The 25530-nt window shown below is 37.1% G+C and overlaps 1 protein-coding gene across 2 annotated transcripts; it reads right to left on the bottom strand.

The window, feature by feature from the left end:
- Positions 1-283: 283 nt before the first annotated feature.
- LOC140824624 (uncharacterized) lies at positions 284-25201 on the bottom strand. Of its 2 annotated transcripts, none has more exons than XM_073186195.1 (2): positions 23280-25201; positions 284-400 (listed from the first exon to the last, which is right to left on the bottom strand). In XM_073186195.1, exon 1 carries the CDS (start codon positions 24561-24563, stop codon positions 23286-23288), a length of 1278 nt encoding a protein of 425 aa, XP_073042296.1. In that variant the 5' UTR covers positions 24564-25201; the 3' UTR covers positions 284-400; positions 23280-23285. The 2 variants fall into 2 exon arrangements, 1 of the variants encoding a protein (XP_073042296.1); XR_012116403.1 differs by lacking the exon at positions 23280-25201 and adding an exon at positions 474-769 and having other exon boundaries at positions 351-400.
- Positions 25202-25530: the final 329 nt, after the last annotated feature.

Below are 25530 nucleotides of genomic sequence, written 5' to 3'. Positions count from 1 at the left end.
ATATTCAGATTTAAATAGTATAGATGCAGCAAAGATTCAAATATGTCAGATCAGTAAAGATGCAAATGTGTCGGAAAAAAGTTCAGATTTTTAGATAGTAACTCTACTACTAGTAATCTCTACATATTGTACTGCAAATTATCAAATTAAGTTTTAAGAAACTAATTATACCACTCCAAATACAACTAAAAAAGGTTTGATTTTAGCAGAAAATAATTAAAATTACTCACAAATGTAATCCAAGGGGTCTGCTAAAAAATAAGAATTAAAAGACTAAAAAATTCCATAAAATACGAAAGAAAACATACCCAGATCAAATACACGCCTGTAGTCGCTGACAAACCCAATGACCGGTAACCAAAAATCCAGAACACCATCTTCTTTGCTTGAACAAAAATACCTGCCCAAGCAAAGAAGCAAAATCAACAATCCACCACAAAAAGTTTACTCGACACCCAAAAAAAATAACTTACAAAAGAATCAAACACAACGAATCAGTTGTGAATTAAACTAGGAATGAAATCGAGTAACATGGATCATGCAAACAATCGAAAAGGTGAAATGGGGATGGATTTTCTTTCAATCTCTGCGAGAAGGAGGGAGGGAGAGAGATGAGTTGGAGATGTGGGAAAATAGATCAAAACGAACAAAACTAATTTGATATGATCACTAATTTAAATCAACATAATATTTCATAGACTATAAAATTAATCATTATTAAAAATGAACCAGATGAAGATGTGGAGGAATATGTATGATCCATTGAATTGAGTATGCCATTTATACAAATACTTTGTTTGCAACATGTTTCTTTGAAAGGATCGGTTACAAAGGTGATTAGTGTTTAGAAGGGGAGATTGAATAAACACTCACTGATTATGAATTCTTTTCGAATAATGGGTTCAGTTTAGTTACAAACTGACACTCGGTATCTCGTCAGTCGATAACAATCAGTTTAACTGAAATACAATTGCGGAAATAAACTGAAAGATAGAATAACTGAAATGTAAAACACACGATTTGTTTCTGGATGTTCGGAGAATAGAATAACTCCTACGTCACCCCTTCTATCACGAAGATAGGATATTCACTAAAAGACTTTGATCAAATACAAATGTTGTGTTGACCCACTTCAGTTTGGTCTTAACACTGCCAAACTGAAAATCTTAGTTCACAAATGCTTTTACAGTGCGTAACTGAATACAACACAACTGAATAAATCTAACAAATATTTCAAGGTGCTAGTAAGCTCGTAAATGTAGCCTTGATTGCTACTGATAAAACTGATAAGAGTGAGCTTTGATATCTGAATGCGAGTTATGATTTTAGTAGAGTAATAGCAAGATTGAATAGAATATTAGTTCGCGTGTTGTTCTTCTCAGCTGCTCTCTTCACCTATTTATAGGCTTCCCTCTCAACGGTAAATATTAAATATCATTTGAAACTTTATATCTGTTGATTGTCACGTCGATATTCTCTGACATTCGTACACTACAATCTCTGAAATGCGGCATCTCATTACTAGTTGCAGTTTGTTGTACTAGTTGTCGGTTGTCGTTCTCAATTGATGACGTGTACAGCTGAGGGACCAGCTGAAGGATACTTTGCTGGAAAACTCATAACTGATTTGTTTCAACTGATCAGTCAGTTATATTTCTGCTTCAACTGATGACGTGTATAGTTTATATCTGGTACGCATTAATCTTCAGCTAGTGGCAATTGATCAGTTAGCTCGTTGCTTCATTGCCTTTGATTAGTTATACAAATACGTTTCGAAGCTTAGTTTGTCAAATCAGTGAAATTTAGTTTCCAAAAATTTCCTCCTTTTTGGTGATTGAAAAAACTCAGAATATAATAAACTGATCATTTGAATAAAGATTATTTGTAGATAAAATAATTTCTAATGTACAGATTCGTACAAAGAAAACAAATAATCTTCAAGTAATAACTGATAAAAGAATGTCTCTTCAGCTGTATCCTCGCTATTCTTTCATTAACCTAGCTGCTTCCCCCTTTTTGTCAAGCACATCGACCTTGAGAGAAAGAATCCCAACATCAGCTACAATGTCTTTGACAGCAGTCAATACAGTAGTCTGCAGCAGATCGATCTTCTTTGAAACAGATAGTTCCATGAATTCAACTCTCTTGCTGATTGAGTCTTGAGTAACAGAAAGACTTTCAGCTAGGCCTCTGTTCTTCTTGAGCTCGTCGATTGCAAAGGATATGGAAGTCATAGCTGTTTGAATGGATTTCAATTTTTCTGAATTAAATTCACTGGAGGAGTTCAACTTCAGAGAATGAGAAAACCGTGTGCTTTGAATCTCCTTTATTTCTTGAATTATTTTGGACATGTTGAGTTGTATGTCCTGAATTTCTTCAAGGACCAAATCCATGTCTGATGAATGATGAGGAAATACTGGTCCAGACGTCTCTGGTTCTTGTTCCTTGGTGGATTGATCAAATATCACCAAAGTTCGGTCAGAAACCTCTGTTACCTCTTGTGTCATTTCTGGCACATCTTCCACATTTACTTCTTGTTGAACTGGAGAAGAAGATTGATTAGGAGCGGTAGATGGACTGCCCTGCTGATTCAGTTGCATATCTGTGGTAGCTTCAGTTGTAGGGTCAGTGACTGATGGTTCTGACTGTTGGTAAACTGAATCTTTCTTCGGTTCTTCAACATGCAACTGAGCTTCCTCAGTGACAACATTTTCTTCAGTTGGCTCAACATTTGATTGAATAGGCACATCAGTTTGAACCTCTTGTTCAGCAGAGACAGGGATAAGAGTTTCTGTAACTGATTGATCAATTGGGCGATCAACTGATTATGTGGAAGGCGCATTTGCTTGAAATTCTTCTACTACTGACTGAATGATTTCATCAATATTTGCAAGTGTCAAGTCAGCTTCTGAATATATTTGATGATCAGCAGCAGTAGATTGAGGCACATCCTGAACTGGTTCTTCAGTTGTAGCAGCAGCTTGTTCAGGGGATGGCTCTCTGTGCTGAGAAGGCGAATCATCTTCTTCATTTTCCGAAGTGCCTTCATGATTAACCATTTCCTGATCAATCTCCCAAAATTTTATATGTGATTGCAGAGCCATAAGATCATTTTCCAGCTGCGTGAGCACAACTCGATCATTGTAGGAAGTTGGACTTGTGAGAATATATTTGGCTTTCAATTTCTCAATCAGTTGGCCCAACTTCTTGGCTCTGATTTGATCAAAGAAATAGTTCTTTCGCCCCAAAGCCTGAATTATTGTAGCAGCCTTGACCATTCTGAGAACAGTTGCCTCCAGCTTGATAAATGTATTCAGCTTTGACTTCTTTTTCATCTGTTTGGCAAATGTGTGCGTTCTGAACCTAGTCCATGCATAAAAAAACTTTCAACTTTGATTCAGCAAAGGCATTGACCTGTTCCCATATGAGGTCAATATGAGTTTGAATAGCCTTTGAGGGCCTTGGCTCTTCGATCATCTTGCCCTTTCCTTTCTCATCAGCAAGAATATGCGGAATGTTCAGTCCAGAGTGAATAGCGTCCAATCTTTCCTGAATTACGATTCCCTTGGGTCGAGCAGGAGCAAGAATTGAAGGTCGTTTGATTTGGATCAAAGTAGCTGAAGCTTTTGCTGACTCCTTCTTCTCATTAGCTGGAATAGCTTTCAAAGGAATAGCCTGTATAGGCTGTTGAGAATCTGATGGCTTCAGTCTCTCAGCAGGGACATATGCCAACTTAGCCACTGGCTTTGTCTTCAGAGTCTTTTGCTTCTTAGTAATCAGCTGAAAGGGTGTTTTCTCAGAATCTGATCCACTGACGATCAGTTTCCTCTTGGTAGTATTCAGCTGTGCCAGAGTCTTGGCCTTTTTAACTGACTTGGGAGCAGCCTGCTGTGACCCAATATCGTTCTTGATCTTCACAAACTGATCTGGAGAGATGTCCAGTTTGGTCTTCGGTGGCTGAACATTTTTGGCATTGAAAACTTTGAACTTTGATGATCTCTTTGAATCATCAGCTACTAACCCTTTGACTTTCAGCAAGTAGCTCAGTTGAACAGCAAATCCCTTGGACTGCTTGGTGGACTGGAACATATTCTTTAAAATATTGAAGATAAGGCGCTTCCAGTTGAGTCTTCATTCAGCCATGATGACAGTGATGGCTTGAAATTTCTGCAAGGTAAGGGCAGCAAAAGATCCTGCCTTCGCCAAAAGCCCTTTGGCCATAATATCGGCCAGCAACTGAACTTCATGCTTTAGTTCTTTCTTTGGATCGGAAACCTTGATTTTCCATCCATCAGCAGAGAGGAGGGTTTGCATATCTTCAACTTCAGATGCTTTCACCTCAGCAAGATGTGCAAATCCATCAGAAGGTAGCAAGAATAACTCTCCAAAATAATCATCAGAGATGGTCAATGGCTGACCATTGACAGTGGAGACGATGCTTCCATCAGAATTAATCTTTGCAGCGGAGTAGAATTCGTGAAGTTCCTTTGGTTAAATATCTTGTGAAGATTTCCCTAAAAACGTCCTCAATCCATCTGATTCGAGCTTCAAAAATACATTTTTGATATCGTCTTCTCCAACTATTAGGACTGATCCAAAGTTGATAGCCTTTGCATTCAACTTATGTGCGGGAATTTGATTTGCCATTTGTCGTGAATGATTTCCTGCGAAAATGAAAGCTTGAATTTGCTTTTGCTCTGAGAATTTTTGGTAAGCGTAAGGAAGAAGAACTGAAATGGAGAGGGTAAAGTACTGATTTATGTGACTGTTCGAATTATTGGACACGTGTCAATCCAGGAAAAATTCTGAATAAAAGACATGTGTACGTGTGTACGTGTGGTAAAATCGTGTTAAAGATACATGGATTAAAAAGGATCCATGTTTCAACTTTTCATTTGTTGAAAGATATCATTTAATGATTGATAACCAGTCACGTCACTAAATTTGGAATAAAAATGGTTAATTTGTTAACTTTCGTGAGAAGATTAGTAAAATAAACAGCTGAACGATCAGTTGTGAAATTGTGTCTTTTCAATTGAGAATTTACTAACTGTTGTCTTCTCAGTTAACGTTTTAAACCAACATTCCCCCTTAGTAAATTCATACAAAGACTACGAAAAGTTTAAGCAAGACGAATTAAATAAAATCTTATGCTTTGAAGGTTAATCGTCTGCTGTAATGACTTTGTCCTTTCATCTTCCTCGTTCCTGTGCTATAAATAATAATAGCTCAGTTAGTTTTAAACATATCAGCAAGTAATATTAAGCAGATAAAATGGCAGGTGCAGGTAGCTCAAAGACTCCAGACTTGACAGACGACTTCATGCTCTCAGCTGTGGAGCAGCGAAAGGCTGAGATGGAAGATGAAGTTTTCCATAAGGTCCTTCGCTTCTGGGAGGAGCTACAAGAACTCCAGTTTTTCTGGAGAATGAGATGGCTACCACTCCCATACTGGTGGAACAACTGGAGAAATATCGGGAACGTTTGCACGTTGCTGGTGTAGTGCAAGTCTTTGAAAGTGATAATGTCTACGAGCTGATGCTCTACAAGGAACGGAGGATCCTGGAGCAAATAGCTGAATCTGATAGCTTCCTGAAGACTTCCACCGGTGATTTAAACCGATGGATGACCAAGTGGAGGTCTTTCGTTCAGGAGGAGTTGTACGATGTAATTCGCACCAATTTCTTCAAATAAATAAAATGATATTTCAGTTTATCTTTGCATTTTATTTTCCTGCATGACATAATCTTATCATTTGACAAGTAAATCACGAACAAAATGACTGATAAAAATTAACTAACAAATGATTAACTGACAGCAGTTGAAATTTAAATGGATGAAATGAACTGAACATAATAACTGCCAAAAAGTTAACTGTCATCACTTGAAATTCACATGGATGAAAAAAAACTAATTGAGTGAACAGTAAATGACAATAGAACTGACAGATGAATTAACAACTGATATATCGGCAACAAAAACTAATTAGAATAAATCAATTAATCCAAGTATATTTCGAAAATGAGAAAACTTAATCTCGAGCAATGGTTTGGTGAAGATATCAGCTACTTGCTGTTCAGTTGAGACGTATTCCAATCTGATGTCATTCTTCAAGGCATGATCTCTGATGAAGTGATGCCTGACATCTATATGCTTGGTCCTGGAGTGAAGAACTGGATTGTAGGTAATTACAATTGTGCTTGTATTGTCATAGAATATGGGCGATTCTTTAGCTTCAACCCCATAATCTCTTAATTGTTGCTGAATCCAGAGCAGTTGAGTACAGCAGCTTCCACTAGCAAGGTGTTCTGCTTCAGTTGTGGAAGTTGCTATGGATGTTTGTTTCTTGCTGAACCAAGATATCAGTTTGTCTCCTAGAAACTGACATGATCCACTTGTACTTTTACGATCAAGCTTACGTCCTGCATAATCTGCATCTGAATGTCCAACTAAATTGAAAGATGAGTCTTTAGAATATCATAAACCAACATTTTGTGTGCCCTTAAGATATTTTAAAATACGCTTGGCAGCCGAAAAATATGATTGCATAGGATTTGCCTAAAATCTAGCACACATACAGACAGCAAATACAATATCAGGACGACTAGCAGTTAGGTACAATAATGAACCTATTAAACCTTTGTAAAGTGTCGTCTCAGCTAATATTCCCCCTTGATCAGTGTCCAGTTTTACTGATGAGCTCATGTGAGTACTTGCAGCTGAATATGATTCCATGCCAAATTTCTTTAGCAACTCCTTCGTGTATTTTGTTTGACTAATAAAAATGCCTATTTCTAGTTGCTTCACTTGTAATCCAAGAAAGAATGTCAGTTCACCCATCGTGATCCTTTCAAGTTTCTCCTGCATCAACTTAGCAAATTTCTCGCATAATTTGGGGGGTTAGTTGACCCAAATATGATGTCATCAACATAAATTTGAACAAGTAAGATGTATCATTCTTTGAAAATTTGAACAATGTCTTATCAACTGATCCAACAGAAAAATCGTGTTCAATTAGAAATTTTGAAAGAGTTTCATACCAAGCTCTTGGAGCTTGTTTAAGACCATATAAGGCTTTGTTCAAATGGTAGACATGATCAGGAAAATGATGATTGACAAAACCTGGAGGTTGTTCAACACAGAATTCCTCTTCCAACTAGCCATTTAGGAATGCATTCTTTACATCCATCTTGTAGACTTTGAAATTTTTGAATGATGCATAGGCAAGGAATATTCTGATAGCTTCCACTCTTGCAACTGGTGCATATGTTTCATCGTAATCAATTCCTTCTTCTTGCCTATATCCTTGTGCTACCAGTCTCGCCTTGTTGCGCACAACTGAATCATCTTCGTTTAGTTTATTCATGTACACCCATTCTGTACCTATAAAAAATTTTGAGATTGGTCTTGGACTAGGTTCCAGACATTGTTATGGGTAAACTGATTTAGCTCTTCTTGCATTGCATTTGTCCAGTTTGGATCAACAAGAGCTTCATCAGTTTTCTTTGGTTCCATTTGTGATAAAAAATCTGAATGAATAAATAGATTGAGCATTTGATTTCTTGTTCTTACCGGCTCAGATGGATTACCTATCACCAATTCTGGAGGATGTGATTTCTTCCATCTGAGTTCAGCATTAGTTTCTTCTGTATCAGCAATTTCTTCAGTAGGTGACTGAATGTTTTCAGTTTCAGTTGGAGCTATTTCTGTTGGTAACTGACTATCATTTCTTTGCTCTTCCAACTGATTTTCAGGAACTACTTCATGTTCAACGGATTGATCTACAATTTCAGGTTCGGGTGTTTGAAGGATGTTTCGATTGATATGATTTTCTTCTTCATGATCATCCTCCAAACTGATATCTGTAAATCGATAAACTAGCTTAACTAGATCAGTTGACTTATCAGTTAGAACAGTTTCATCAAAAACAACATGTATAGACTCTTCCACATTTAGAGTGCTCTTGTTAAAGACTCTATAAGCTTTGCTAATTGACGAATATCCCAAAAATATTCTCTCTGCAGATTTAGAATCAAAGGCTTTTAAATGAGTTTTGCCATTGTCAAGAATAAAACATCTGCAGCCGAATATTTTGAAGTATGAAACCACACTTTTTCGTCCATGCCAGATCTCATAAGGTGTTTTCAAATGATTTTTCTTAATCATCGATCTGTTCTGAGTATAATACGCAGTGTTTACAGCCTCTGCCCAAAATCTTTGAGAAATACCTGAATCAGCAAGCATTGTTCTAGCAGCTTCTTTAAGGGTCCGATTTATCCTTTCAGCTACACCATTTTGTTGAGGAGTTCTAGCTGTTGAGAGCTCATGCTTAATTCCAGCATTTTCTAAAAATTTTGAAAGAATTTGATTGATGAATTCAGTTCCTCGATCGGATCTGATTCTATCAAGTCCAACTGATTTCTCATTTAATATTCTTTTGAAAAGATTGATCAGTTGAACAGCAGTTTGGTCTTTTGATTTGAGAAAAATAACCCAAGTAAATCTTGAAAAATCATCTACAACCACCAAGGTGTATTTCATTCCTCCTAAGTTCATGACTGGTATTGGACCAAATAGATCCATATATAACAGATCTAAGCATCGGGAAGAAGATTTACTGCTGTGGCGCCACAAACCTCACCACATAATCATACAACATGTGACGTCATATGCATAAAAAATTTCTTTTCGGCGACGTAATAATATAATGCGTATAAGAAAAAATAGTGCAATCACCACACTATCTACGTCAGTGTAGCAGAAACAGAATAATAAATACACACATAAAACTCAAATAAGACAATGAACCACACTGTCTCTATTTACTATTAACTACAGGACTGTTTGACTAGACACACCTAGTCCTTCACCACTATCCTGTCTCACGCATAGTTCTATAACCTGCCCAACAGAAACAACCCTCAAAAGGTGAGCATACACAACAATCATCATCAAAATACATAACAGTTATATTATCAACATTATAAAATATAACTGGAATGATAACAGAAATACCCCCTTTGCTGTCTCTGGACAATCAAGCCAACAACAACCTCAACAACATCACAATGCAACAATAACATCGAAGATACGCCGCACCCCAAAATCGGCGACAGCAATATCGTCAAACGAACAACAACATCGACGATACGTCGCACCCCAACTCCGGCGACAGCAATATCGTTGAACGAACAACATCAACGAGACGTCTCCCAACAACGATAGTCAACAATATCAACAATAATAAACAACAACAAATATAATATCAAATCACCCAATTTCGGTGATTTATCATCGTTCAACGCAATAGCATTCATCAATACTAAACAATAACAACATATGCTCGTACGTCAACACGTACCTGATAATCGAGTATATATATAATCTGGCTATTTCTTTTATCCCGAGGCTTGTGATGTATCTAAATAATTCAACAATATTTATCAGATCATTGTCACCGTATCAACACAATCATAATAGTCTCAATATACAACATCAAGTAGCCCAACAACAATTAATTCAACAAAATATAAAACTCGATTATAATTTCTTATCGTTCATCAATTTAATATTATAGTGTATTTAATTCACAATACTATCATCAGATACACCCTAACTAATTTAAAATCAAATAATAGGCTATTTTACAACATCCGTCAAATTGCGAAAACTTTATATCAACGTGTAGCCTATACTTCGTAGACTTCGAATATACACTCAGAGTTAATAACAACTAACAAAAAACTCTTCAATCTCAATTCAACGATTAAAATCCCTAATTATAATAAATTAGGAATAATTCAAAACAACAACACGATAATCTTCTCTACTTCGTTAAGATCATACACTATTCAACAATCTTCAATTTCAGTATGATTTAATAATTTATTGGATTTATTCCAGATATCGACGAATTTCAAACATCAATAAAACTATAAAATTTATACCTCAAATCGAAGACCTCGTATCAACGATCCTAGAACTGAAGTCGGTTCGTCGATTGGATATAAGTCGCAAGGTCGAAAAGAAAATTCGAAACTGTATTATTTCTTTCTCTCTGCCTCACTCTCGATACCATGCTTCTGTTGCGGTGGAATTTGAATTTCAATTCAATTCCAACACCTCAATTTTTTTTAATATTATATTATATTATATTATAAAATATAATATAATATATAATATTTAACGTTTTAATACCGGTATATCCCTTTGGATCAGTCAAACGATCAAATTTATCTGATTTTTCTACTTCATATCCAAATTTCAAATCATTTGGACTTCATATGACCAAGATATTTCATATTTCATTCTTTAAAAATCATTAATTATTTAGTAATATCACATTATTAAATCAACAATTTGTGATATTTACATCAGGCATTACATTTCTACCCCCCTTAAATGAATTTCGACCCCGAAATTAACCAACAACAGTAATAACATGCATAAATAAAAGATACGTCATACCATCAGAACAAGTAGGGGTAGAGCTCCCTCATATGTCGCTCTGTCTCCCAAGTGGCCTCTTCGACACCTCTATGCTCCCACTGAACCTTCACCATCGATATATGTTTACTACGAAGCTTCCGTTCAGATCGATCCAAAATACAAACTGGTCTCTCAACATAAGACACATCAGGATCTAACCGAACCTCGGAAATATCCAACACATGTGAAGGATCCGCCTCATACTTCCGCAACATCGACACATGAAATACATCATGAATACCAGATAAAGATGGAGGTAGAGCCAATCGATAAGCCAAAGTGCTTATCCGCTGCAATATCTCATATGGGCCAACATACCTCGGTGCCAACTTTCCTTTCATACCAAATCGTACTGTGCCACGAAAAGGAGATACTTTCGAAAATACTCGATCTCCCTGCTGAAACTCTAAGGGTCTTCGTCTTTTATTTGCATAGGCGGCCTGTCTATCTTGCGCTGCTTTCAATCGTTGTTGTATCAACTTTACTTTCTGTTCCATTTCATGAATCATATCAGGACCAGTAACTACAGCTCGATTAACATCATCCCAGTATAACGGAGATCTACAACGTCTCCCATACAATGCCTCAAATGAGGCCATCTGAATACTATTCTGATAACTATTGTTATATGCAAAATACACCAATGGAATAGATGATTGCCAAATAGATTTAAAATCCATAACATAAGCACGCATCATATCCTCCAGCGTCTGAATAGTACGCTCAGTCTGACCATCTGTCTGAGGATGATAAGCTATACTAAATCTCAACTCTGTCCCCATCGCAGTCTGCAATCCTTCCCAAAAATGAGAAGTAAATCGAGGATCTCTATCAGAAATAATAGACACTGGAATCCCATGCAACCGTACGATCTCTCGTATATACAACTGTGCCATCGTCAAGTACGTACTACTCACGCTATAGGGTGTAAAATGTGCAACTTTCGTCAATCGATCAACAATCATCCAAATAGCATCAATAGTTCCAGTGCTTCTTGGCAAATGAGTCACAAAATCCATGGATATGTGCTCCCATTTCTAAGTCGGTACTTCTAAACTCCTCAACTCACCTCCTGGCCTTCTCCTCTCAGCTTTGATCTGTTGACAATTGAGGCATCGACATACAAAATCAATCACATCATGTTTCATTCCCTTTCACCAAAACTGAGAACGTAGATCCTTATACATCTTCTTGCCACAAGGCTGGATAGAATACCGACTACAATGTGCACGCCGCAATAAACCCTAATGCAACCCAGATGCATCAGGAACTAACCATCTATCCTTCATCCTCAAACTGCCATCATCAGCCACTCTAAAACAAGTATCTTGTTTCCGATAAACCAACTCCTTCCATCGCTGAACTCTCTCATCTGTCATCTGTGCATCACGAATACAACCATATAAATCAGGTTCAGCTAATAGGTAGATACCTGGATAGGAGTCGTCGAGATATCAAAATCATATCCCAAGGAACAACAAGACATCATCATAGCTGATAAACGACTCACATCCTCTGCAGTACAACTCACTTTACGGCTCAATGCATCAGCTGTAAGATTGGCTCGACCAGGATGATATTCAATCTCACAATCATAATCCTTCAGCAAATCTAGCCATCGTCTCTGTCTCATATTCAACTCTATCTATTAAACAGAAATCTCAAGCTCTTATGATCAGTATAAATTGTAAACGAGGTACCATATAAATAGTGTCGCCATATCTTCAAGGCAAAGATAATGGCTTCCAACTCCAAATCATGCACGGGGTACCTTGTTTCGTGTTGTTTCAGCTGTCTCGAGGCATATGCCACAACATGTCGATCCTGCATCAAAACACATCCCAAACCATGTAATGATGCATCAGTATAAACAACAAACCTCTCATTTTATGTAGGGATTGATAACACCGGTGCAGTCGTTAGTCGATGCTTCAACTCCTGTAAACTCCTCTCACATGCTTCAGACCATTGAAATAGCACACCTTTCTGAGTCAACTGTGTCAAAGGCCTAGAAATCTTTGAAAATACCTCGATAAATCGACGATAATAACCTGCTACACCCAAAAAACTATGTATCTCTGGTACAGATGTAGGTGCAGACCACTGTAACACGGTTTCGACCTTCATTGGATCAACAGAAATTCCATCTCTCGATATAACATGACCCAAGAAGACCACTCGATCCAATCAAAACTCACATTTACTGAGTTTGGCATACAATTGTTTATCTCGCAGCACCTGTAACACTGAACGCAAACGCCCAACATGCTCAGCCTCACTCCTGGAATATATCAATATATCATCAATAAACACAATAACAAATCGATCGAGATAAGGCTGAAATACCCTATTCATCAAATTCATGAACACGGCTGGAGCATTCGTCAACTCAAACGACATAACTAAAAGCTCGTAATGCCTATATCTGGTCCTGAATGCTATCTTCTGAATATCCTCCTCTCTAACTCGTATATGATGATATCCTGACCTCAAATCAATCTTCTAATATACCGAGGTTCCCTGTAACTGATCAAACAAATCATCAATATGAGGGAGGGGATATTTATTCTTAATTGTTACCTTATTCAGCTGTCGATAGTCAATATTAAGCCGCATCGTTCCATCTTTCTTTCTAACAAATAAGACTGGTACACCCTAAGGCGATACACTAGGACGAATGTATCCGTTGTCCAGAAAGTCCTGCAACTGGGCTTTCAACTCTGCTAGTGCCATTCTGTAAGGAGTACGAGAAATAGGAGAAGTACCTGGCATCAACTCAATCTCAAAATCCACCTCACGGACTGGTGGAAAGCCTGGAATCTCATCAGGAAATACATCAGTAAACTCAGCAACTACAGGTATCTCCTCTATTCCCACCTCCTTCTTCTTCTCTGCCACATCTACAGCATAAATAAGATAACCCTCATGTCCATGCTCCAATAACCAAGACATCCAGATAGCACATACCAACGGAACATGGGGAGAAGAACCTTTCCCATAAAAAGTCCAACGCTCTTTATCATCGGTGTAAAAATATACTACCCCCTGATAACAATCAACGGTCGCACAATATCTCTTCAGCACATTAATTCCCACAATACAATCAAAATCAGTCATCTCTAGAATAATCATATCAGATCTCAGCTCATAGCCCTCATAAGAAATAATACCATCTGATATCATAGATACAATTGATATATCAACTCCAGAAAATATTGAAACAGAAAGAGGCATAGACAATGGAGATGAGCGCATATGATGCTCAACCACAAACCTCTTCGATATAAATGTATGCGAGGCACCAGTATCAATAAGAATATAAGCAGGATAAGAACACAAATAACACTTACCTGCTATCATTTCCTCTCGTGCCTCCTCTGCCTGCTCTCGTGTCAAAGCATACACCTGTGCCTGAGGCAGACCAGCTCCCTGCATACGTGGTTGTCCTCCAGAAGGTCGTGGTGTAAACTGCTGAGACTGTCGTCCTCATCTCTCTAAGGATATACCTCTAGCACTCCTAGGCTCTCGTTGTCCCTCACGACTAGGACACTGTCTCGCCAGATGACCAACACCGCCACACTCAAAACAAGTGATCTCGGTCTGTGTACACTCTCTGATCAGATGCGGTCCCCCACAACGAAGACATCTCACTGCTCTGGACTCCTCTCTCTGTCCCTGAACAGACTGAGAACTGCTCTCACGACTCTAAACACGTCGTGAATCAAATCGACGCTTCCGAGATGATGCTGAAGAAGAAGATAAACCCTTCTGATATTTAAAAGAGTGTCCCTGTGGTTGCAATGACTCCCTAGTCAGCTCTGATAATCGTCCCTGAGCCCCATACTCCTGCATAACCAACTCAGCCATCTCAGCCCTAGTCACTGCATCCTCAAATGATACCGGGTTATTTGATTGCACACGGTCAAATAACTCTAACTTCAACCCTCTCAAGAAATGCCTCATCTTAGCATGAACATTCGTAGCAACATGTGGCACATATTTCAGTAATGCAGAATACCGAGACTCATACTCAGCAACAGACATACTGCCTTATCTCAAATCCTCGAATTCTCTCTCTTTCTTCTGTCTGGCTGCTATAAAAAAATACTTATCAAGAAAACGAGAGCGAAACACATCCCAATCAACAGTATGGCCCTGAGCTCTCAATCCGGCCTCAGTCGTCTGCCACCACAATAGTAAATTCCTCGAAAGCTGAAATGTAGCTAATCGTAACCAATCAGACCTAGCACACGGTGCAGTCACAAATATCTGCTCTATCCTCTCAATCCACTCCTCTGCTCGCTCGACAGTCTCAGAGCTATCAAATCTCGGTGGAAGATAATTGCTAAACAGTGCCAAAGTCAACTCACCAGGTAATAAAGGCTGATCTGCAGGTGCATGTCCCATAGGAGGAGGTGGAAATGGATTCATCTGTCCAAACCCACTATCAACCTCATCTGTTTCCTCATGTGTATGTATATGTTCTCTAGCTGCCATCACTGAAAATCAAATTGTTAATCATAACATTTAACAATTACGATCCAGTAATCATCATCACACCTTTCGCACGAAAACACACGAAACTAAAGAACAATCCATCATATCAAGAAATCATCAAAAACAAGTCAAATGCACAGACACACGCAGATAATATCGCTGTCCAACTCTCTCATCACAAACCCAACTCCTATCCATCCCAGACATCTAACATATGCTCTGATACCACCAATGTGGCACCCCAAACCTCGCCACGTAATCATACAACATGTGACGTCATATGCATAAAAATTTTCTTTTTGGCGACGTAATAATATAATGCATGTACGACAAAATAGTGCAATCACCACACTATCTACGTCAGTGTAGCAGAAACGGTATAATAAATACACACATACAACTCAAATAAGACAATGAACCACACTGTTTCTATTTACTATTAACTACAGGACTGTTTGACTAGACACACCTAGTCCTTCACCACTATCATGTCTCACGCATAGTTCTTTAACCTGCCCAACAGAAATAGCCCTCAAAAGGTAAGCATACACAACAATCATCATCAAAATACATAACAGTTATATTATCAACAATATAAAATATAACTGGACTTTACTCACATCAGTGGCATATTTTTACCTGTAAAAAACGGGTCTAAGCCTTGGGGATGCCATGGACGATACGTCGCACCGCAACTCCGGCGACAACAATATTTTCGAACGAACAACAACATCAACGATACGTCGTACCCCAACACCGGCGACTGTAATATCGTCGAACGAACAACAACATCAACGATACGTCGCACCCCAACTCCGCCGACAGCAATATCGTTGAACGAACAATATCAACGCGACAACATCAACGAGACGTCTCCCAACAACGATAGTCAACAATATCATCAATAATAAACAACAACAATATAATATCAAATCACCCAATTCCGGTGATTTATCATCGTTCAACACAATAGCATACATCAATGCTAAACAATAACAACATATGCTCGTACGTTAACACGTACCTGATAATCGAGTATATATATATAATCTGGCTATTTCTTTGATCCCGAGGCTTGTGATGTATCTAAATAATTCAACAATAATTATCAGATCATTTTCACCGTATCAACACAATCATAATAGCCTCAATATACAACATGAAATAGCCAAATAACAATTAATTCAACAAAATATAATGCTCGATTATAATTTCTTATCGTTCATCAATTTAATATTCTAGTATATTTAATTCACAATACTACCATAAAATACACCCTAATTAATTTAACATAAAATAATAGGCTATTTTACAACATCCGTCAAATTGCGAAAACTTTATATCAACGTGTAGCCTATATTTCGTAGACTTCGAATATATACTCAGAATTAATAACAACTAACAAACAACTCTCCAATCTGAATTCAACGATTAAAATCCCTAATTATAATAAATTAGGAATAATTCAAAACAACAACACGATAATCTTCCCTACTTCGTTAAGATCATACACTATTCAACAATCTTCAATTTCAGTATGATTTAATAATTTATCGGATTTATTCCAGATATCTACGAATTTCAAACATCACCAAAACTATAAAATTTATACCTCAAATCGAAAACCTTGTATCAACGATCCCAGAACTGAAGTCGGTTCGTCGATTGGATGAACCGATAAGTCGCACGATCGAAAAGAAAATTTGAAACTGTATTATTTCTTTCTCTCTGCCTCACTCTCGATACCATGCTTCTGTTGCGGTGGAATTTGAATTTCAATTCAATTACACGGCCTCAAATTTTTTCTTTTTTTAATATTATATTATATTATATTATATTAAAAATATAATATTTAATATTTAACATTTTAATACCGGTATTTCCCTTAAGATCAGTCAAACGATCAAATTTATCAAAACTCAAAACATGAAACTTCTATATCTTTGAGTTTTCTACGTCATATCCAAATTTTAAATCATTTGGACTTCATATGACCAAGATATGTCATATGTCATTCTTTAAAAATCATTAATTATTTAGTAATCTCACATTACTAAATCAACAACTTGTGATATTTACTTCAGGCATTACAACTGCCCTTGTTCTTAAAAGAAGATTTAACTTGTTTACCAAACTGATATGCTGAGCAAATTTTATCTTTGGTAAAATCCATTTTGGGCAAACCAGTGACAATATCGTGATTACTCAGATATGCAATAGATTTGAAGTTCAGGTGGTTTAATCTCTTATGCCACAACCAGTTTTTAGAGGATTTAGAAGCAATAAAACATACTGGTGCATAAGGTTGATCATTCCAACTGACTTTGTAAGTGTTTCCACACCGTTTGCCAGTTAATATGACCTCATCAGTTGCATCTTTGACTGAACAAGAATGTTTGTCAAACTGGACTGAGAATCCATTATCGCATAACTGACTAATGCTAATCAGATTATACTTGAGATTCTCAACTAATAAAACATCATTAATGATAAAGTTACCATGGATAAGCTTACCATTACCCACAGTTTTACCCTTGGAATTATCTCCGAAACTGATGTTTGGACCAGTAAACTTGATCAGTTGAGATAGCAAGTTTGCATCTCTTGTCATATGTCGTGAGCATCCACTATCCAAGTACCAGATAGATTCCTTGTTTGTACCTGTTACCTACAATCATACACAAAATATAACATTGTTACCCTTTTTTATTTGGTTCCAAAATTGATTAGACCTTTAGGAATCCAGACTTAGATCACTCTAACTGACTGTCCAGTTGCCGTATTCCAGATGGTCTTTCTCGATCTATGTGTGCTTGGTGTGTGGTGTGCAGGTGAGACAACATGTGATTTGGCTCTGTTCAACTGATTGTTCGGCCGATATCTTTTCTGAATCGGCTTGTTGTTATAGTAATTGGTGTAGAAATTTGAATAATTCCTATTAAACCTTTTTGACAACTGATTGCGTGATTCAGTTAAAACTTTTGGGCTATAACCAATACCATATCTTTTAGCCTTGTTCGTACTTTCAGTAGGCTGTTCAATCAGTTTACTTGGCTCAGTTTGTTCTTGTGCTACAAATGATTTGACAAAGTGAATATATTTCTCTTTATCCATATTCAGTTTCGATCGAGTATCATTAGAAGACTTTTCATCTTGGTTATTGAACCCTAAACTAGTTTTATCAGTAACTGATTTCTAAGAGTTCTGTATGTCAGTTAATGCAATAGGTGGTTTGTTCCAAGCCTGAATAAGCTCAGTTTTCTTTGAATTTTCAAGCATCAACTTTTGAATCATTGATTGATTCCTGCTTCTTTCAGCATTGAGTTCAGCAATTTCCCCTTTAAGACTCAACACATCAACTGTTAGAGTAGGTGCCCGTCGAGCCAAGTGTTGGCCGAGTGTTCACAATGAAACTCTATGTATAAGCAGTCTTTATTTTAATAATATTTGAAATTATTATTATGGCAAATCTTTATCTGTATACCCATGCTAGCTGCATAGATAAAGCCCTTGAATATACAAATAGTAGAAAGAATATGAGATGCTCATATGATGAGTATCATGAAACTCATATTTGTAATACTGTATATTCTAAACGGTTCCTAGTCGATTCAGCCGCCACTAAGAAGGATATAGGCCGCTCGAGTTAGAGACTAGTATTTGCGATGTGAGTACCATGTTTCATTGGTAGGGGACATTGTGATGTCCGAACATGCAGATAGGTGCTCCTTGTAGAGTGCACTGAACAACCCTCCATAAAAGGACTTTCCAAGTGGTTCTCACTTATCGAGTGGAAAAGTCCTGGTTTATGGTTGTACAGAATTAGTCCTTATGACCCGGGACAACATTGAGACTCTATGTGCTAGAATTACACTTTGACTTATTTACCGACTCTCATGGGGTCATCAGGTGGCAAGGTTGGGTGTTCTGTCGAAACACATAGGAGTCGATGCATTGTAGTCGGGGATTCACCGCTTACCTTCGGGTATGGATATCCTATGTGTTATCATGTGTATGTAGGTTGAAATCTCTGGCCAGAGTATGGTTGTAATTATGAAAGGGGTTTCATAGATTACACCATCGATGCAACTACAACATGACACATAGTATCGATTCATTGACAACTCTCGATAAACCAATGGTTGTCGAATCGATCGGGATATATGAGTTGAAGGGACCGTACTGTACGCTAACCATAATAGAATGGTTCTTGCATGCACTATCATTTGATACCTAGGGAATCATGTAAGCGATGCTGCTAGGCGTTTAACATGATTGGTTGGGTACTATCAGACTTGAGTTCTGACGTTCTTATTATCAAGGTGTTGATAAATAAGAATGGAGCAATTGGGGTATGCTCATATAAGGACATGTTTAGTCCGAATCACATAGAGATGTGAACCCACGGCTAGTTGTATCAATGAACCATTGAGGGCCACACAAGTGCTAGCTTTCTAGATCCCGTTGAGAAGTAAAATAGTTCAATGTGTTGAACGGCTTATAAAGGGGTTTATAAGCGTAAAGAAAATTAGAAGTATGACTTCTATAAAGGAGAAAATAGTTCAATGTGTTGAACGACTTATAAATGAGTTTATAAGTGTAAGGAAAAATAGAAGTATGACTTCTATGAGATAAATGTAAATTTTGATTTATGGAAGTGTTCCTAAATTAAAATTTGGCCAAGAGAATAATGTAATTGAAAATTGTGATTTTCATAAACATTATTATGGACTAAATAAATTAATTCAAGTGTTGAATTAATTAAACACTAGTGGACCTAGTAGAGTCCAAATAATTAAATTAATTCAAGTGTTGGATTAATTAAATTATATTGAGTCTTGTAGAGCTCAATTAAAATAATTATTTAACTAGTGGGACTTGGGTAAATTCAAGTAATGTTTAATTAGTCTCAAATGTGTTTGAGATAATTAAATTTAGTCCAAAGTTTTTAATTTGATTAAAAACTATATTATATGCATGCATGGGAGGTGAAGGGTTGGAGATTACTTTTTATTAAAATAATGCAAGGCATGCACCTTTTGCTTTTTGCTTTTCTCACAACCAAGACAAGAAAAATTAACTAATTCTCCTCCCTCTCCCACTCCACCTTGGCCGAATTCTTCATGCCATTTTCTCTCCTCCATTTTTCTTATTTTTGTTCTTCAATTTGTTGGAGATAAAACACACTTCTCTTTGAAAAATTCTCATATTTTTCTAGTGCAAAATATGAGGGGATCTTCCTAGTTAGTGGTGGGCTTGATTTTTGAACAAGGAGTGTTCAAAGGAGGAAGCTTGTAGATTGTCTTGCCTTGAAGAGCTTTGTTGTTTGACAACAAAGTTGGTGCCATTCATCAATCTTTTAAAGATTGATAGGTAAAACTATTTCTAACACCCTATGAATGTCATAATGTGTTTTTATTGTATTTGTTGCACAAGACTAGTAGGTGGCCGAAATTTTCCCTATAAAATTCGTTTTTTAAACTTCCGTTGCGCTTCCGGCCACCGTAACCGATCCCCTTTCATCAACTGATGCATCAGTTGTAGTTTTATTGTCTATGGGATCATTTTGCTTTGCTCTAGCGTTTTCAAATGATAAGGCAAGCTTATGGTACTCACTAACCATGTCATGAAGAGTTGAAATGAGTTCTTCTCTAGTGAAATCAGTTGAGCTAAAGTCAAATACCTGTTGACTGCTTGACTCCACTTCTGTATCACTAGCCATCAGACACTTCACTTCCTCTTAACTATCACTGGAACTGCACGAGGTTTTTGGCTCTGACTCTTTGCTGTCAGATTCTGCCCATTTTGATTTGCTCTGTTCAGCTAAGAGCAACTCATGCTTCTTCCAGAAGGACATCTTATCATCTTTGGGTCTCCTCTTGTGTTCATATGACTTCTTCTTTCTTTCAGTCGAGCCTTGACTGTCCATCTTGAGTTCGGTACAGTCACCAATGAAGTGACCGAGTTTGCCACAGTTGTAGCAGGCGTTTGATTCCTCCTTGGAATTGCTTCTCTGATAGTGCTTCTAGAAGTTCCCCTGATTTTTCATCATAAATATTCCGAATTTTTTGAAGAACAATGACATGGCATCATTGCTTAGTTGATCAGCAACTTTCTCGAATGAACCAGTTGGTTCTGTTCTAACAACAGCTAAGGCAGTTGTGACTGCTGGAGTAGAGGGTTCTCCTTCTTGAGTTTGCAGCTCGAACTCATAGGCCTTCAGATTAGCAAATAGGTCATGAAGCTCAACCTTGTTCAGATCCTTTGATTCTCTCATTTCCATGGTCTTTACGTCCCACTCCTTGGGAAGACCTCTGATTACCTTTAAGGCAACTTCTTTATTTGTATACACTTTTCCAAGTGCATTTAATTTATTGATGATGCATCTGGTTCTTTCATCATATTCATGCATCGTTTCTCCAGCTCTCATTTTGATATTGTCAAAATTCTGAATAGCAACATAAAGTTTATTTTCTTTGGTTAGTTCATTCCCTTTGCAAAGCTAGATCAGTTTTTCCCAAATCTCTTTGGCTGTCTTACACATTTTGATTTTACTGAACGTTACTTTGTCCAGTGTCTTGTACAGTATGTCTTTTGCTACATTGTCCAGATTTGCTTTTCGTTTGTCCTCAGCAGTCCACTCGTCTCTGGGCTTTTCAATTCTATGAGGTGCCCCATCTGTGATTGCAACTACTGTATTGGCTTTCAGAATCTTCATTGGTCCGTCAATGATGACGTACCACATATCATCGTCTTGCGCAGCTAAGTGAGCCTGCATCCTGATTTTCCAATCATCGAAGTCCTCTCTGGAAAACATTGGGATCTTGTTGAAGGAAGACACGGTCAATAGTTTGAATATAAATATTCTTAGATAAGATACAACCGCTCTGATACCCCTTGAAAGGATCGGTTACAAAGGTGATAAGTGTTTAGAATGAGGGGTTGAATAAACACTCACTGATTATGAATTCTTTTCTAATAATGGGTTCAGTTTAGTTACAAACTGACACTCGGTATCTCTTCAGTCGATAACAATCAGTTTAACTGAAAAACAGTTGCGGAAATAAACTGACTAAAAGATAGAATAACTGAAATGTAAAACACACGATTTGTTTCTGGATGTTCGAAGAATAGAATAACTCCTACGTCACCCCTTCTATCACAAATATAGGATATTAACTAAAAGACTTTGATCAAATACAAACTTTGTACTGACCCACTTCAGTTTGTTCTTAACACTGCCAAACTGAAACTCTTAGTTCACAAATGCTTTTACAGTGCGTGACTGAATACAACACAACTGAATAAATTTAACAAAGATTTCAAGGTGCTAGTAAACTCGTAAATGTAGCCTTGATTGATACTGATAAAACTGATAAGAGAGAGCTTTGATATCTGAATGCGAGTTGTGATTTTAGCAGAGTAACAGCAAGATTGAATAGAATATTAGTTCGCGTGTTGTTCTTCTCAGCTGCTATCTTCACCTATTTATAGGCTTCCCTCTCAACGGTAATATTATATATCATTTGAAACTTTATATCCGTTGATTGCCACGTCGATATTCTCTGACATTCGTACACTACAATCTCTGAAATGCGGCATCCCACTACTAGTTGCAGTTTGTTGTACTATTTGTCAGTTGTCGTTCTCAACTGATGACGTGTACAGCTGAGGGACCAGCTGAAGGATACTTTGCTGAAAAACTCATAACTGATTTGTTTCAACTGATCAGTTCCCAACTGATCAGTCAGTTATATTTATGCTTCAACTGATGACGTGTATAGTTTATATCTGGTACGCATTAATCTTCAACTAGTGGAAATTGATCATTTAGCTCGTTGCTTCGTTGCCTTTGATCAGTTATACAAATGCGTTTCGAAGCTTAGTTTGTCAAATAACTGAAATTTAGTTTCCAACATTCTTTTATACAAATACTTTGTTTGCAACATGTTTCTTTTAGCTTTTGAGAAAAAAACACAATGAAAATTCGAAAACAGCAAAGAAATTCAAATTATACTAAAAAACAAAACGCAAGTAATATGTTTATCAATTAGGCAATAACAAAGTAATGTTCAAATTTGCATCAAAAAATATAGAAAGTGTAAAACCCATGCAAAAAGTGGTTATTCGGGAGGCGTGATAAGATAGAAGATAAGAAATAGATAAACATTGGCAAAGTTAACACCCCGTACAGAATACAGGGTGACACATATAGCATGTATTTATCGATTAATGTAACTACTTGTTCATAATGCATTTTTCAAAATTTACAATAAAGAGAGTATATTTACTTACACTTTATCATTCTCTATTAGGTAGCAAGACGTCTTTGAAAACCACGTTTCTTGTGAATACACCAGATCGACGATGTAAATTCCCGTCTTTTACCAAAATTTTTGTAGAATTTTGTGAGACTCCTCTTGAAAGTGCCACATATAGCTGACCGTGGCTGAACACATGGTTACGCAAAAATATGCCAATATTTTGGATTGTTTGACGTTGTGCTTTGTTTATTGCCAAAGCAAAAGTAAGCCTTATGGGAAACTGTCGACGTGTCAACTCAAATGGTAATCCAGAGTTATCTTCACTTTTCAAGGGCATTCTATGTAGAAAGAATATGGTGCCTTTATGAGGACCTGTTATGATCTCGGCATCTATGAAATTTCTACCAAGACCGCGGCATATTAATCTTGTTTCATTGCATAGACCAAGTTCGGGCACAACATTTCTCAAGAGCATGATCGAACTTCCTACTTTCAATATGATTCTATGCGGTGGCAAACCACTTGGACTAAGGGAATTCAAAAATTCTTTTTGAAAAAGGTTGTGATTGTCGTCTTCTACACTATCCCAAGATGTATACTCCTTTTCCTCTCCAGGAAACTTGAGAATGAGCATTTGATTAATATTGTCGACATCAACATTTTTCGATGTGATGATGGCTATATGGACCATATAGTTTTCATCGTTAACATGATTTATCATAGTAGGGAAAACAGCATCAATCAACATCTGAATTGATTGTTCACCTTCCCATGGTATGATCATTGAATCTGGTAATTTAATGAAATCATGATTAACAGTATATTGCAATCCATCACCTATGCGCAAGAGAAATTGCGAGAACTCAATATCTTGAGCAGATCTCATATTTTGTTGAAGCTGTACTATCTTTACGCGATGCCAAAATGTTGACCTTGAAATACTTGCAGAAATTTGTTCTGCCTTTGACCCTCGTTTAACAACTGGTAAAACTTGTCGGAAATCACCACCAAAAACCATTGTATTCCCTCCAAATGCTATTTTATTTTCCATAATATCTTGGAAACCCTTACTGACGGATTCAAAAGCGTAGCGATTTGACATTGGAGCCTCGTCCCATACTATAGCTGATGCACGCCTTATTAGTTCTGCAAGTTCGGTCTGTTTTTTTATTTTGCAAAGGGTTGTTGCAGTTGGTCTAAGTGGAATCTGAAAACGTGAATGTGCGGTTCTTCCACCTTGCATCAATGTCGCAGCTATCCCAGATGTTGCTACTTCAATTATAATTTTTCCCATTTTTCTTAGATGTGCCAACATTGAGCGGTATAAAAAAGTCTTACCAGTACCTCAAGGACCATCAATGAAGAAACGTTTTGATTGGTTATGCATATTACTTTCTATGATGGTGTCAAATGCAATCCTCTGTTGAGCATTCAAACGTTCAATAGATCTCAAATCATCATCAGAAATATGATAAGAAAGTTCATCCTCAATTATTCTTGATAGCGGTGTGTTTTCTAAAAACTCAGCACTTACCGATGGCAAATCAAAATCATCAAGTTTTTTTTGTACTGATGCAAAAACCTTCGTATCTCAAGCAACAACTTATTGATGATTAAGTTACTTGAAGAAATTTCTTTACCATAATCTTCACACATGTAAGGATGGAACTCATCCCAGAGTTCTCGAACTATTGTTGGTTGACAGAACACCAGTATGGATACAAATAACCTTCTCAATGAAGATGACATTCTAACATAGCATGCTTCTTGCAGACATTTTTTTACATAATCATCCTATTGGAGAAGCCCTCTCATTTGAGCAGACTCCTTAAATGTTGAATATGTTACCCCATTCACAGTCATCAGATTTTCAAACGATGTTGGGCCCCTAACATGATTTAAAAGGATACGAAGATAAAACCTCTCACCTTCAGATAGTGACACAACATATACTCTTCCAACCACTTTATTGCTGCTTCTTCGACGAATCCATTTTTTTCTAGCTTTTATCCATGTGTAATATTGTGGAAATTCTCGATAGAAATACTTTCCAGTCAAGTCAAGATCACAATTTATTTTGAAAAATTCTGTAAGCATAGTCTTCGACTTGTCATCATCTGCAAGTATATCATTTACATGTTCTTGTGGGTCGAAATAAATCAAATGTTGGTTTGGTGTATGTATTTGTAACCTAATGACTGGAGGATACATCCTACTGAACTTCAATGAGAAAATTCGCCATAATGCTTCGGGCGCACAAATCCACCTTCCATCAACATATT

Source organism: Primulina eburnea, chromosome 2, assembly GCF_022965805.1.
Source record: "Primulina eburnea isolate SZY01 chromosome 2, ASM2296580v1, whole genome shotgun sequence".
Lineage (NCBI taxonomy): Eukaryota > Viridiplantae > Streptophyta > Magnoliopsida > Lamiales > Gesneriaceae > Primulina > Primulina eburnea.
This window is presented reverse-complemented; position numbering and strand designations above follow the sequence as displayed.

Coding starts and splice junctions, on each gene's coding strand:
- LOC140824624 (XM_073186195.1), bottom strand. CDS start 24,563: ATGTTGGCACATCTAAGAAAAATGGGAAAAATTATAATTGAAGTAGCA.